The sequence below is a fragment of the Salvia miltiorrhiza genome, chromosome 1 (genome assembly GCF_028751815.1).
Source record: "Salvia miltiorrhiza cultivar Shanhuang (shh) chromosome 1, IMPLAD_Smil_shh, whole genome shotgun sequence".
Classification (NCBI taxonomy): Eukaryota; Viridiplantae; Streptophyta; class Magnoliopsida; order Lamiales; family Lamiaceae; genus Salvia; species Salvia miltiorrhiza.
The window spans coordinates 44,659,520-44,673,813 of record NC_080387.1 but is presented as its reverse complement, the minus strand read 5'-3'; the positions used below and the strand labels follow the sequence as shown (position 1 = coordinate 44,673,813).

Below are 14,294 nucleotides of genomic sequence, written 5' to 3'. Positions count from 1 at the left end.
CACCCAAATCAAACAAATAGGAGATGCCTAAAACAGATTTATTTTACGTTTATTACTTATGGAATTCTCGTACCTTATTGAATATAATTATCCAAAACACATACAAAACTGGTCTCCACCATAGCAATGAGAATGTTTGTAATTCTGTTTCACAATTTTGATGCATGCATCCTTGCAAGCCTGTTCCGTACATGGATGGATATCGATGGTTATAAATCCTTGGACTTGTTGAGGAGCCAACATCATCAACATTGCAATCACCAACACCACCTCAAATCTCATTCTACCTCTTACAATTTTTTTATTTTTTTTCTACCAACAAAACATGCACTTTGATTTGAAAATCAGAGCTCTTCTATTAGGACAGGTATATATTTATAGATGTTGCCCCGATTGCACAAATCTTTGACTAAAATCCCAAATTTAATATGGATATGGATCATTAATATTGAGATATGAGCAATTAGGTTTCGATTACGAAGAATTTATGACATCGATTTATGGTCATCTACACCACTTTTTAGTGTGCTACACTAAATGCCACCTACTTTTGCACCACTGTCGATTTTTACTTTTTTTTTTTTTAAATGAGTTTTTGGTATTTGTTGCTTTTATTTAATGACTATTAAATTTTAATTAGGGTTGTAAACCCTTAAATTATTATTATTATTATTATTATTATTATTATTATTATTATTATTATTATATGCGTATAGTATATTATATAATTAGGGCTGATAATCAGTCCGGTTCGGTTATAACCGAACCGGTTTACCGGTTAACCGGAACTGATTAAGAGCGAAAGTAATAACCAAAAATCGAACCAATTTTCGATCCGGTTAACCGATTAACCGATCAATTAGATAGTTATCTGAGTTGCCTTCTTCACACTCTTCTCCTGGAGGGCCTTTGCATCTCTGTTTGATCACAAGGACAGCCACGAAAGCATGAACAATCACTATTTCACAATCATAAACCATCAAATTCGTATTTTTCCTTCATCTAAATGTTAAATCCAACAGCCACAACAATACTACTCCCTCCGTCCCCAAAATAAGTTCCTCTTTGGGGACGGCACGGGTTTTAAGGAAAAATGGTAAATTGTATTGATAGTGGAGAAAAATATATTATAATTAGTATTGAGAGTGGTGAAAAGGTGGAAAAATGTTATAATTAATATTGGGAGTGGTGAAAAAGTGAAAAGTAAGAATAAATAAAGTATTATTAGTGGTGGGGTAGTTGTCCAAAAATGGAAAGAAAGAAAGAGGAACTTATTTGGGGGACGTCCCAAGAAGGAAAAAGAAGAACTTATTTCAGGGACGGAGGGAGTATTTCGCAATCATAAACAATCAAATTCGTATTTTGTACATGAATAATGGGGCGCTCCCAACAATCCTTCCTTCCCCCACTGTCGATTCATCTCAAGATAAAAAACACACAAAAAATCAAGATTCAGATCCCATTTTCTTATCCACCATGGATTCGTCCGCAGATCTGATGGGGCGCACCAGCAGCAGCTGCGAGCCACAACGATGGGGCGCGTCCGACGGCGGCGACCGCCAGTGCCGCCTGCGCCAGAGTGGTCTGCGATGGCTGCCAATAGAGGAAGATGAGAGAGAGAGACAGACTGATAGAGATCGAGAGGCAGAGAGGGAAAAAGAGAGACAACGAGAGGTTGAGAGGCTTACCTGAGGCAGGGAGACGTTCAGGCGGCGGTAGTAGCAGCGACGACGACAGACTTCACCGGAAAAGTGGAATTGAAGGGGGAAATTTAGAGAGAACCCTAGGTAGCATTAATTTAATGAGATGGGGAAAGAGAGAAGATAGAAAAAATGGGGGGGAGACGCCGTCATCGTCGCGCCGGAGGCGGCAAGAACCAGCAACGTCCGCCGGAGAAGGATGGGGAGATAGACGGTAAAGGGCAGAAAATGGTTAAAGGAGAGAGAACACAGAGATTGCGTAACCAGAGGGCTTAGCCCACTGGCCACCGGGTCCTCACTTAAGTGAAGTGACCCGGGTTCGATCCCTCTTGGGAGCGAATTGGAGATTGGAGATATAAGGTGGAGTTTGGTGAATGGAGAGATAAGGTGGTTCTTGGAGTGGATGGGGAACTAACTACTAACATCTAACATGACTTTGCCCGATCAAAAAAAAAAAAAAAAAAAAAAAAAAAAAAAAACACAGAGATTGCGTAAAAAAAAAAAAAAAAAAAACACAGAGATTGCGTAGCAGCGTTTGAGAGAAAATCAATAAATATAATTTGGTATCTATTTTCTGAATTTTAATATAATAAAATAAAAATCAATTAATTAATTTAATTGTAAACCGATTAATTCGGTTTAATCGGTCAACCGACCGATTAACCGATTAACAACAAAAATAATAACCGATAACCGTATTGGTTCGGTTCCGGTTTTAACCGGATAACCGGAATCGATTTACTAGCCTTATATATAATATTAAATTAACTATCAATTTTAGATATCTTGTGTTATCTTGTCTCTACACAACACATCATCAAATTTTCATAAGGATGCAGTGAGTTTTAATTATAACAAAATAAAAGAATAAAAGCAATAATAAAATGATGAGAAGCTAGTGACATAAAGGAATTTGGTCGGGCTAGCTGTGCCATTTTTCTTTTTCATTAAGTTGTGATGGAAGCAATTGAGGTGCAGTTGTGTGTTGTGGGTAAGGTCGTGTTACTAGAGATAGATAATCCTTTATATCTTCTCGCTTCTATCCTCTAATCGAAACACATGCAAAATGGACATGGAGAAGGTCGGCGCTAATATTTTCGTGATTCACTTTTCAACTCCACGCCTTACATGCTACTTTTATCAGGATCTTATGTTATTTGCTCAACCTAAGGGTTTTCAAAACTGTTCAGAGGTCAAGTTTGAAGAGTTCACGAGATTGAAACAGTGCCATAATCTACCGATGGCTTGCATGCACCCGGATGTTATCCGGAAAATTGGTGAGAAAATTGGTACGGTACTTGAAATTGATATATATGGGATCAAAAGGACTATGCTTGGGGCGATTTGCCCGTATGCGGATCCGTTGGTCTATCTCTAAACCCTTATAGAGATGTGCACGGTTGGTTCCAGATGTCGAGCGCGATTATTCTTTTGCTTTACGAGAAACTACACAACTTTTGTTATGGGTGCGGTAAAGTAGGGAATATGCTACGCTTTTGTGAAGACGGCTCGATGGATTGAATAACCTAAGATATGGCAATTGGCTTAACGCACCAAAGACCCTTGATCACCATTGAAATTTTAATCCTAATAAGGACCAAAGTCTAGTACAACCTTCTCAAAGGCTTTCGGGAAAGATAATGGATATTCTTCTTGTCCGGGGATGAGAGCATTAAAGAGCTTGGCATTTTGGTAAGTGATAAGAAAATGTCTAACAATGGTAAGAATAAGGACATTGTACCCGGTAACCTGGCACGATCAGATGAAGAGAGAGATAGGTGAGTACATGGGAAAAAATGGATTCGGAGGATGAAACGTTCTCTCACCAATCAAATATCATAAGTGTGCTATCGTTTATGAGCGTGGAGGGGTTGGGAGACCCCCCTCCCCACTAGAAGGAGGTTTGCAAGGCAGAGAGGTTAAAAAGTGGTGTGTTAGAAGATGGGATACCTGGGGAAGATGAGGGTCGAGAGGGGGAAAAGTGGAAGGAGAGGGAGAGGAAGCTTATAATGAGGTTTATCTTATGGGAAAAAAACGTGATAGTAAGGACGTGGTGGATATTTCTATGGATGGCTAGTCAAGAGAGCTCGTGATTTACCTTCTGAGACTATTCAAAAACTCATTAACAATATATCGGCAGAGAATGCATCGCAGTTCCGTCAAACATTATGAATTGCTTAGTCTAAAATTTACTATTACTTTTAGTCTGAACACCTCGGCAGCTAAGATTTGGAAGACGGTTCAAATCTTGGGTGTTCGAGAAATGGAGGGGCACTAGATGTATCTGGTTCTCCTTACGTTTATCCTACGTAAAAATAAGGTTTAGTTCGATTATCTTCGGGTGAGGGTGTCAAAGAAGCTTTTCTCTTGGAAACACAATTTTTTCTTAGTAGGTGGTAAAGAGGTCTTGATCAAATCTGTTATTCAAGAAATGCAGATTTACACCATGTCTTGATTCAATATTCTTGATGCTATCTGAGCAAATATTGGAAGGGCTTGTGTGAACTTTTGGTGGGGTGGATCGGAGAATGACAAAAACATGCATTTTGCTTCTTGGGATAAACTTTACATGCCGAAGTCGAATGAAGGGTTGGGTTAAGAAAAGTGCCAGTATTTAATAAGGCTCCGCTGGCTAAACAAATGGTGCGACTTATTAAGTTTCCAAATATTTTCCTTGCTAGAGTTCTTAAGGGGCGTTACTACCGGGAGACTAATGTTTTCGACGTCCCAATTTCTTCCAACACATCATACTTGTGGCGGTCCCTTTGCTGGAGTCATGAACTATTGAATCTTGGATTAAAATGGTAAATTAGGAATGGTCGATCTGTTAAGGCTCGATGTGATGCATGGATTCCGGGAACCGCAAGTGGGCACGCTTGTATCCAGGTGATCAGTGACGACTAACGAGTTGCTGATGTTTTGCTGGTCCGACGGAGTGGAATACAAAGTTATTGACTGAATCTGTTTTACCTTTTGAGGTGAAATGCATTACTTCTATTAAACTTGTGAAGACACGTGTGATGATACCAGATATTAGACTCGCGATGAGAAATGGAGATATTCGATGAAGCCAGGTTACCTTTGTGAGACTGGTTTCTACACCCCCACCATTCTCTTCATCTTCTCATAGCAAGGAGTGGTGGGGTTGTGTCTGATTCTTAAATGTCCTGCCGAAGATCAAACACTTTGCATGGAGAGCAACAACGAACTTGTTGGCAACATAGGCAAACCCTTGCGATACATCATCTTCCGACTAGGGGCCTGTGCCACTAGTGTAAGAAAGCATGGACACCATTTCTCAGTATCTTAATTATTTACTGTGATTTCGTGAATATGATTTGGAAAAAGTTTAATTTTTTGAGGGAGATCCGATGTTTATATCACCAAAGACATTTGTAGAACCATATATGTTAGGCTCAATGTGGATAAGCTAGAGTGTTGGTTTGTCATATTGTGGTTCATTTAGCGATTCTTGTGTGATGTCAAACATGCATGGAGAGTTGGTGGGAGATGTCATCTATTTTTTACATGTCGTGGGAGTGTATCTGTCTCATTATCCTACTATCAGGATGCTAAATAGTCGCTCGCACTAGCTGTTGCCCAAAGAAGGGTTGAAGCTTTGGATGTCGTCGCATATGATGCGTTGTGCCTCGACACCAATGTTTAAGCGCATCACGAGAGACGAGCTATGAGAGTGGACTTTATCTTAAGAGATAATATATGTAATGCTATTGCAAATGTGGCTCACAAGATTCGTTATACTGAGAAGATTATTGTTGGAGAACTTCATGCGAGGATCCTTGGGATTAGCTTTTGCTTAGAGAATGACTTGGGGCCAATAGTTATCTATTTGGACTTTCTCCTTGCCATCCACGTTGTGCATGAAATTTTTTTAGAGATGAATTCTTAATGTGATGATATTTATTCGGTTATTTTACAATCAAAAGAGAAAGTGGTTTTGAATTTCTAACATGCTAGTAGCAAAGCTAATCGAGCAGCTAATAGTCTAGCAATTTTTATTTTCTTTTCTTGTGATATAATGGCTTGGAAGTCGAACTTTCCATCCTGGTTCTTGGACATTGTACGTTGTGATTTGAAATAAAATATTTTTTTTCTTAAGAAAAATAATAAAGTATAATTATTAAAAAAAAACAACATATAAAAGAAATAAAAGTTCTAAAAATATACTGCATTAAACATTACAAAAACATTAACTGAATGGTAGGCCTTGTTTTCAAAAGAGTGAGTGATCTCCCGGTCACCCCCAATTACAAAAAATAAAGGGTTAATTGCCCCTAAATACACAAACTTTCACCGAATTTTGGAATTACACATCACATTTAAAATCTGCAGTATAATATTGTTTTCACTTTTTTTTCTAATTTTTCCCACAGGCAAAAAGTCCTCAATCGGAAAAATGACTTGGCAGTCAGAAAATGACACGTAATCACGTTGGAACACCTGAAAAATGATGTGTCGCCCAACTTCAAAAAACTACGTCGTTTTTAAGTACTCCACAAGTGAATTGCAAATTAAAATAATCGAGCTCTAATTTCCAGCCTTTGTACTCCCTTCCATTCTTCTTCTTCGCAAGAACACACCATTAAGTCAATGGAAAACTTGTTAATGGAAATTTAAGTTGCAGGCTGAAATGTAATGGAAAACAAATTACACAAGACCATTAAGTCAATTAGTCAGTCCCAACTGGCACAATTAAAATCCAAGCATAAAGGCACAAGGTTGTGTATTCAACAACTTACTCATTTATAGATAAATTACAAGGGTTAATTGCCTCTAAATTCTTAAACTATAGTCAATTTCTATTTTTTTCCTCAATCTTTGAACTTTCTATTAAAATCCACCAACTATCGATTTTTCCAATTTTCCCATGACTGTAATTTCTGGCCAAATTCGATATTGGAATTATCCTATGTGGTGATATTCACTTAAAACGTGGCGTCCACGTGTGCAGTGTATGCCACATAACCCTATACGGATGCCACACACGCACCCTGGCCCCTTCCCTAAATTTGTATTATTTCTTCTCTTTCGGCGAACAGCCGCCACTCTTTCTCGTCGGCGACAACGACGATAACCAGGGCATCGCCGCCCTTTCCCCCTCTCCAAGCTCTCTCTGATACAGAAAAACTCTCTCTGACGCAGATGGAAAAAATCCCCAATCTGCCAAATCCCAAAACCCTAGGCCCCATCTACTTTGATTTCAATCGAACGGCAGCCAGAGGATCGATTGACCAGCAGCCGGAGGATCGATCCCGAATCCCAATATGCCTCGCCCCTGCGGCAACAGTAACGCCGCCCAGCCGTCTTCCTACTCCATCAACCGGCTGAGAAGTAGCCACAAGGACCACCACCCAACCCCTTATACTCTATCTCGACGGACAACAACAGTACACGCCGCCACCATCGCCGTCCACCATTTGCTCCCCCTCAGGCTCATCTCCCTTTCTTAATTTCTGGCCGGGAAGTACATCGCACACACCTCCGCATCACCATGACAATAGCAGTGTCGCTGCACCTCCGCATCATCAGAAAGTACAGGCCGCCATCGCCGCGGCGCTTTTCAGCCGCCGACGTGTCTAATTGAGGGTTTCAGCAAGAACCCTAATTTTATTTGAACAAGAACGTGTAAAACGACGTCGTTTATGTACAATACACACGGCATCGTTTTATTAAGTATCCGGCGTGTCCACGTTAGATAATTCTGATTCCATGTGTGTACGAATTTGGCCGAAAAATTCGTCATGGGAAAATAGGGAAAATCAATAGTTGGTGGTTTTTATAGAAAGTTCAAAGATTGAAGGAAAAAACGGAAAGTGACTATAGTTTAAGGATTTAGAGGCAATTAACCCAAACTACAACACCAAAGTAATAGTATATGATTTTGTGCATGCCATGCATATTACTAATAAGAAGAACAAGCCACCTTAATTTTAGGGGGAGGATATGAGTTGATCAGTATCAAGCACTATAAGGGAAATTAAAGTTTCAAAAATTATCAGCATAGCTAATTTCTGATAGTGAAGAGAAATCTTCCAAAAAACAAAACCTAGTAGAAAAAATGAATAGAATAGCTAATATTTCGAATTGGTATTCATGCTCTTTTGCGAAGAAGAAGAAGAATGGAAGGGAGTACAAAGGCTGGAAATTAGGGCTCGATTATTTTAATTTATCGACTGTCAAAGTCATTTTTTCGATTGGGGATTTTTTGGTCGTGGGAAAAATCTAAAAAAAGGTTAAAGATGATGTATTATACAATGGATTTTAAAGGTGATGTGCAATTCCATAGTTCAGTAAAAGTTCGTGTATTTAGGAGCAATTAACTCAAAAATAAAAATAAAAAAGTAAAACATTTTAAAAATGTTAAATTGATAGGGCAAACAGGTTGATATAGAAAAAACAGGAAAGAAGTTGGCAATTCTTAAACCCTAAACCCTGGAGCAAACAATTTTTCCAAATTCAAAAAATGCATTTCGCCTCTATTTTTCTCCACACTCATTCCAAATCACTCCGCCACAGACTCACATTTCTCCGCCGCATGGGCGGCGGCCCTCGGACGTTTCCCGGCGGGATCAACAAGTGGCAGTGGAAGCGCTTGCACGAGAAGAAAGCCCGAGAGAAAGAGAAACGTCTTCTCGAACAAGAAAAGCAACTCTATCAGGCTAGAGTTCGCTCCGAAATCCGGGCCAAAGTCGCCGCTGCTGAAAACCCTGGTTTCGCCCCTGAAAAACCCCGTCAAAACCAGCCCAATTACGGCCCCATGACTCCCGAGGAGCACATCAAGGCTCTAGCTGATCGCTTTATGAAGGAAGGCGCAGAGGATTTATGGAACGAGAACGATGGCCCCTTGACAGTTCCGGTCAATAAGACGGGGAAAAGCAGATTCTTAGGCGACCCTATTAATTTGCAGAAATTGATTGCGGAGAGGTCGATCTCTAATGGCGGTGAGAAGATTCAAAAGAGCCATCTTTTCGGAAATATCAGTGTCGGTGTAGCTAAACCTAGGCGGTTTTCTACTTACGCCAGGTGGGGTGATAATCTGATGGGTGGTATTGGAAATGAGTATTTTGGGAAGATGAATAATGGCTTGAATTTAATGGGAAATCCTAAGCTTGGAGGTTTGATAGGCGTGAGCAATTTGTTGAATTCGAATTGTTACTATTCTGTAGATGCTGCGCGTGCGAAGAGTAAGAGGTTGAATTTTGTAAGAAATAGTGAAAAGTCTGTAGTTAAAGATGGCTTGGATCCTAAAAGGTCGAAGTGGCCTAGGTTTCGAGGAAGGGGAGTGAATTCGGATGATGATGACAGTGATGACTATGATGATGATGATGTCGATATGGGAAGTGCCAAGAAGGTTTTGAGCAGTAGTGCGGCATTGGGGAAGTATGATATGAAGAGAACAAAACGTGTGCAGTTGGAACAATTGGAAGGTGAGATTGATTTATCGCAGGAGGTTGAGAAGATTAGAGAGGAGATCAGACAGCGGAATAGCATGCAGCATGAGGGAAAAGATGAAGAGGAATCACTACTAAGTACAAAAAGGTTGGAGGGGCGTCATTTGTGAAATTTTGAATCTTGTAATTCCTATTGTGGTAGATATCTATTACTTTGATTGATTGGAAATGAGAGATTTGGATTGATCCCTTTTCAGGTTCGACGAGTGTGATGTGTCTCCCTTGACTGTCAAAGCACTTACTGAGGCTGGTTATGTGCAGATGACCACGGTGCAAGAGGCGACCCTCTCTGCCTGCCTTGAAGGTTGTAGTCACATCTACTCTTTAAATTTGGTTCTGTGGAAAGAATTGCATAGCTTTTAAGTTGACACGTTACTTCAGATCTTAGTCTTTTGTCATTTAGTTCTTGCTTGCTACTTTAGAGCTTTGTCATTATGTTCTCGCTCTTCATATATTAGAGTATGGCGAACTCCTCTATGTATTTGAGCAATATCACAAACACTATCATGAAAGAAATATTAGAACTGTAATTTAATTTGGTTTGCTGATTAAGCATAAATGGTTAACCTCATGCGACTCATGTCTATTGCTGCAGTGACTCTGCTGGTTGGTGATACTGTATTGGTTTTAAGAAACATGCGGTATTTGGATTGAATTCAAGTAATCAGTTGTGAGATTAGGATATTGGTTTCTCAGCTATTAGATTTTGATAGAGAGAATGGTGCAAAACCAACCCGTGGATCTTTTTCTTCTTTTCTTTTATATGTATAATTTTTGGTTCTCTGATGCTTTTCTTTTGATATTCGGTTTCGTTACAGGATCTCAGATATTATTTTGTAGTTCATTACACATTTTTTCATGATTTCTTAGGAGGAAAAATATATTACACCTATTTCTTCAGTTTTTAAAATTAAATTCTTTATTTGTTTCTAATAATCAGAGAAATGATTGCTCTTGTTCACAGGTAAGGATGCTTTAGTCAAAGCTAGGGCTGGCACAGGCAAGAGTATTGCTTTTTTGGTATATCTCTACACATTTCGTTTTTTATTTTGTTCTTTGATTAATTCATTTATCCTGCTCATTCTTTTGCTAAACATATACAGCTTCCTGCTATTGAAACAGTTCTGAAGGCATCAAGTAAGAGCACTAATCAGCGGGTGCCACCTATATATGTTCTTATTATTTGCCCTGCTAGAGAACTTGCAAGTCAAATAGCTGCTGAAGCAAATGTACTCCTAAAACACCACAGTGGCATAGGTGTGCTAACTTTAGTTGGAGGGACACGCTTTAAAGATGATCAGAGACGCCTAGAATCAGATCCATGCCATGTATGCATACGTTTTCAACTTTTTCCAACTTATGCGATAGATCGGCCTGGAAACTATAGTTGTCTGTCACTATTGTTTTCTGTTTCTATTGAGAGTATGATGATTGCAGATACTCGTTGCAACTCCTGGTAGATTGCTGGATCACATCGAGAACAAGTCTGCCATCTCAGTGCGCTTGATGGGACTGCAGATGCTTGTACTTGATGAAGCGGACCGCTTGCTTGACCTGGGGTTTCGTAAGGATATGGAGAAAATAGTTGATTGTTTGCCTCGCAAGAAGCAGTCATTACTCTTTTCGGCTACAGTCCCTAAGGAGGTCTAAATTTTGAGCTTGCATCTTATTGATAGATTAGTAGATAGTGTCGGAGATGTAATCTACTATTGCTTACTATGTTCCCATTTTACAACCTCAGGTCCGTCGAATATCTCAGCTTGTTCTGAAAAGGGAACATGCTTATATAAATACCCTGGGGCTTGAATCTGTGGAGACAAATGCAAAGGTATATTTTTGTGACTGCTGGTGGTCCGGTTGTGGATTTCTCTTAAATTGAGCATTGTATAGTCCAGATGTTGATTTTTCCCTCTCCTGCTCTCTCATTATGTTGTAGTTTTCTAGATGACAAGCTTGTTGACCTACAACTTCTTTATTCAGGTTAAGCAATTTTATCATGTTGCACACCATGACCAGCATATACAGATAGTACACCATCTGTTGAAAAGCCATATATCTCAAGTGCCTGAGTACAAGGTAGGTTGCTGCTGCTGTTGCTTTTTTCGTAGGAATACTTAGAAACGCTCTGTTCCAATTCTTATGGACTTCTTTTTGACTCACTAGGTTATTGTTTTCTGTGCAACTGCAATGATGACATCACTCATGTTCTCCCTTTTGCGGGAGATGAAATTGAATGCCAGAGAGCTGCACTCCAGAAAGCCTCCACTCTATCGTGCTCGGGTCTCTGAAGAATTCAAGGAAGCAAAACAAGCCATTCTGGTTACTTCTGATGTCTCTGCAAGAGGGTTGAACTATCCTGATGTTACGCTAGTCATTCAGGTGGTGATTAATTGCGTTTTCGTACAAGTTCCAGAACTCTACCCGATCGGGATTCTAGCTCTTTAACATAGAACACTTCCTGTCTAGTTAGTTAATTTCTTAGCTTTGCTGCTGTTGAAAGGGTATTACCAATATACTCATTTTTCTTTTGGTTTCCTTTCTTGAAATTTCCATCTTCTAAATTCTCGCAAGGCTTTTCCCTTATCCTAATCCTATCCTTTTTAATTTCTCTCTAATGTTCCTTCTCTAGTGATTTTATCCTATATACACGCATTTTATTCCATATTATGTTGAAGAATCCAAATCTGGTACTTTCAGGTTGGCATTCCCCCAGATCGAGGGCAATATATTCATAGACTCGGAAGAACAGGGCGGCAAGGGAAAGATGGTGAAGGATGCCTATTGCTTGCGCCATGGGAACAATACTTCTTGGATGATATAAAGGATCTTCCTCTCGAGAAACTCCCTTCACCAGAACTAGATCCTGATGTGATGCAGAAGGTATGGGGACCTCTTTTGCATAATTTCCAAACCTAAGCAAACAAATAGATAGAGTTTGGTGGTATGGTGCAAGTGTTAATCTAGATGCAACTAGTTACCCTTGTAAGACTATGAACTGAGACGTTCGGGACATGGAGAAATTGTTTCCCAGCTTACCTTCTTTATCGAGAAGCATCTTTTTGTTCTCTGTGTCGGACATTTCACCTTCTTTTTATGGAGTGTGTTTACGGTTGGCTGTTGACAAGAAGAGATAGTACTACCAAATTTTCATAATCTCAGGAAATGCATATATTTGTTTCTATGTTGATTTTCTTTTGTCATTTCCTGTTGTAAATATTTGGTTGTTGAACACATGCAGATACAAGAGAAAATGGACAGGATTGACACTAGTATCAAAGAAGCTGCTTATCATGCCTGGCTCGGTTATTACAACTCGATAAACGCCATTGGAAGGGACAAAACAACATTGGTGGAGTTGGCCAACCAATTTGCCGCATCCATCGGTCTACAGAAGCCACCTGCGCTCTTCCGTAAAACTGCAGTGAAGATGGGGTTGAAAGGCATCCCTGGCATTCAACTACGAAACTAGTTCCTTCAACCTTGTATATAATGTTGTCTCTGCATTGCGAGGAGGTCCGTTCTCTAACTCTTGTGGTGCATATGATTTGTAACTCTTCACACAGGTTTAGTTGGATTTGCACTATTGCTTTCAAGATGTTGAAATAATATCTTTGCAAATGATGAGAGAATTTTTATGATAGTATTTACTTACACGTTACAACCAAATTTCATTTCTTAGCTGGTATATTTCATATTGGCACATGTTGGCTCTTTGAAGAAACAAAAACAAAATGATTAGTCATCTACGCAGTTTGTTGTGGTCCTTGAATTGGATGCGTGGTGACTTCAGATAAATACAAAAAAAATAGTTTAGACTAGATTATGTTTTTCCTTGAAATACAAATTAAATATTTTTATTTTTGTTGGTGCATTGCATTACATACACCATGTGCCTGATTACACACTGAATGAAAATGAAAGATTAGCAGTATGATTGACCAAATAAGCAAATGGAAAAGGACACAAATTTGGTTTTATATTGTACAGGAATTTTGGTTTACTCTTCATCAAAAGTAGTGGTTATGTGGGTTTCAATAAACTTAAAAAGATATTCTTTTATTCCATATTAAAAAAAAAAAAAAAAAAAAAACAAGCAAATTAAATGTTGAAAATTACTATGTAAACTTTTTAAAGGTTAGGTAAACTGCTTAAAATAACTTGAAAGGTTGGTGTTTCAGTATTCTTTTTAGCAATTTGACTCTTCTTTTTTTTCTTTTCCAAAGTCAAAGTTGATGACTTGGAGTTCTATATGGTTTCGGTGATCCATGTAAAGCTAAAAATTCACAAAATTGTCAGTTTTTTTAAGAGTAAAATAAAATCACAATTGCTAGGAATTAGTTTAATTCTTCTGTAAAGTTTGGAGATTTTTTTTTTTTATTTCTAGAAAGAACTTGGTGCAATAATTTAATTTTTAACAAATTTTGCAGTATTGAGTCAAATCAGGATGAAGAGTGAAGAGCACACGAAATTCTCGTCAAAATCAATGATAATAGTTGATGAAAGTGAAGTTGAAAGCGACCTTTATCTGAAATTTATTATTGTCTTGAAACAAAGAAAAGTGACGTCGCTGCATGGATTTCCATCAAACTTGAATTATATATTCACCTAAACCGGCCATCATATAATTAATAGGCCAGATCATATTTATGTGTTTATATTTTTTTAGATAATTTTTTTAAGTGCTTGTCTGCTTCCATAACTGCACGCGTGATAATTTCGTAATCTTGTATTGATTGGTTGATGCTAAAATAATTTGAGTTTGATTAAATTTTAGAAACATTTTCATTATCTAATTTATTTAAGTGAAGTGAATAGACTAACTGACGATCACAAACCCTGGTGTAATGAAGCAGAATTTCAAAACTCAAATTTTGTATCTTCAATTCCCTCACTCAATTTGTCTTAAAAGCAAAAAAGAATGGCAAAGCCCTTGCAAGGTTTTTGGATTTTACTCGATTCTTTTAAAGTTATTAATTAAGCCATAATTTTGTAAATTGGAGTAAAAATTATGGCCAAATTATTATTCAGCAGGTCCCTTGTCGGCCGGTCGCATGTGCGGCGCCGGCCGGCCCTTTGTGTTTTTTATGTTTTCAGTTAATTCAATTAAATTCTTATTAGATTC

General features: G+C 38.6%; 1 protein-coding gene and 1 long non-coding RNA gene across 2 annotated transcripts; one reads left to right on the top strand and one right to left on the bottom strand.

Annotated features, from left to right (window-relative positions):
* Nucleotides 1-1,311: 1,311 nt before the first annotated feature.
* On the bottom strand, nt 1,312-1,962 carry LOC130985381 (uncharacterized). The gene is made up of 2 exons (XR_009088954.1): nt 1,689-1,962; nt 1,312-1,593 (listed from the first exon to the last, which is right to left on the bottom strand). It is a non-coding gene; the product is annotated as an uncharacterized LOC130985381 (long non-coding RNA).
* A 6,161-nt stretch (nt 1,963-8,123) lies between these two features.
* On the top strand, nt 8,124-13,871 carry LOC130985374 (probable DEAD-box ATP-dependent RNA helicase 48). Its single transcript, XM_057908333.1, has 11 exons — nt 8,124-9,260; nt 9,370-9,476; nt 10,137-10,192; nt 10,276-10,500; nt 10,610-10,816; nt 10,914-11,000; nt 11,153-11,248; nt 11,336-11,551; nt 11,870-12,052; nt 12,411-12,685; nt 13,600-13,871. The coding sequence occupies exons 1-10, from the start codon at nt 8,185-8,187 to the stop codon at nt 12,639-12,641; spliced, it is 2,484 nt and encodes an 827-aa protein (XP_057764316.1). The 5' UTR covers nt 8,124-8,184; the 3' UTR covers nt 12,642-12,685; nt 13,600-13,871.
* Nucleotides 13,872-14,294: the final 423 nt, after the last annotated feature.

Coding starts and splice junctions, on each gene's coding strand:
- LOC130985374 (XM_057908333.1), top strand. CDS start 8,185: ATGCATTTCGCCTCTATTTTTCTCCACACTCATTCCAAATCACTCCGC. Junction 10,501..10,609: donor TAGAATCAGATCCATGCCAT/GTATGCATACGT, acceptor TGATGATTGCAG/ATACTCGTTGCAACTCCTGG. Junction 10,817..10,913: donor CGGCTACAGTCCCTAAGGAG/GTCTAAATTTTG, acceptor TTACAACCTCAG/GTCCGTCGAATATCTCAGCT.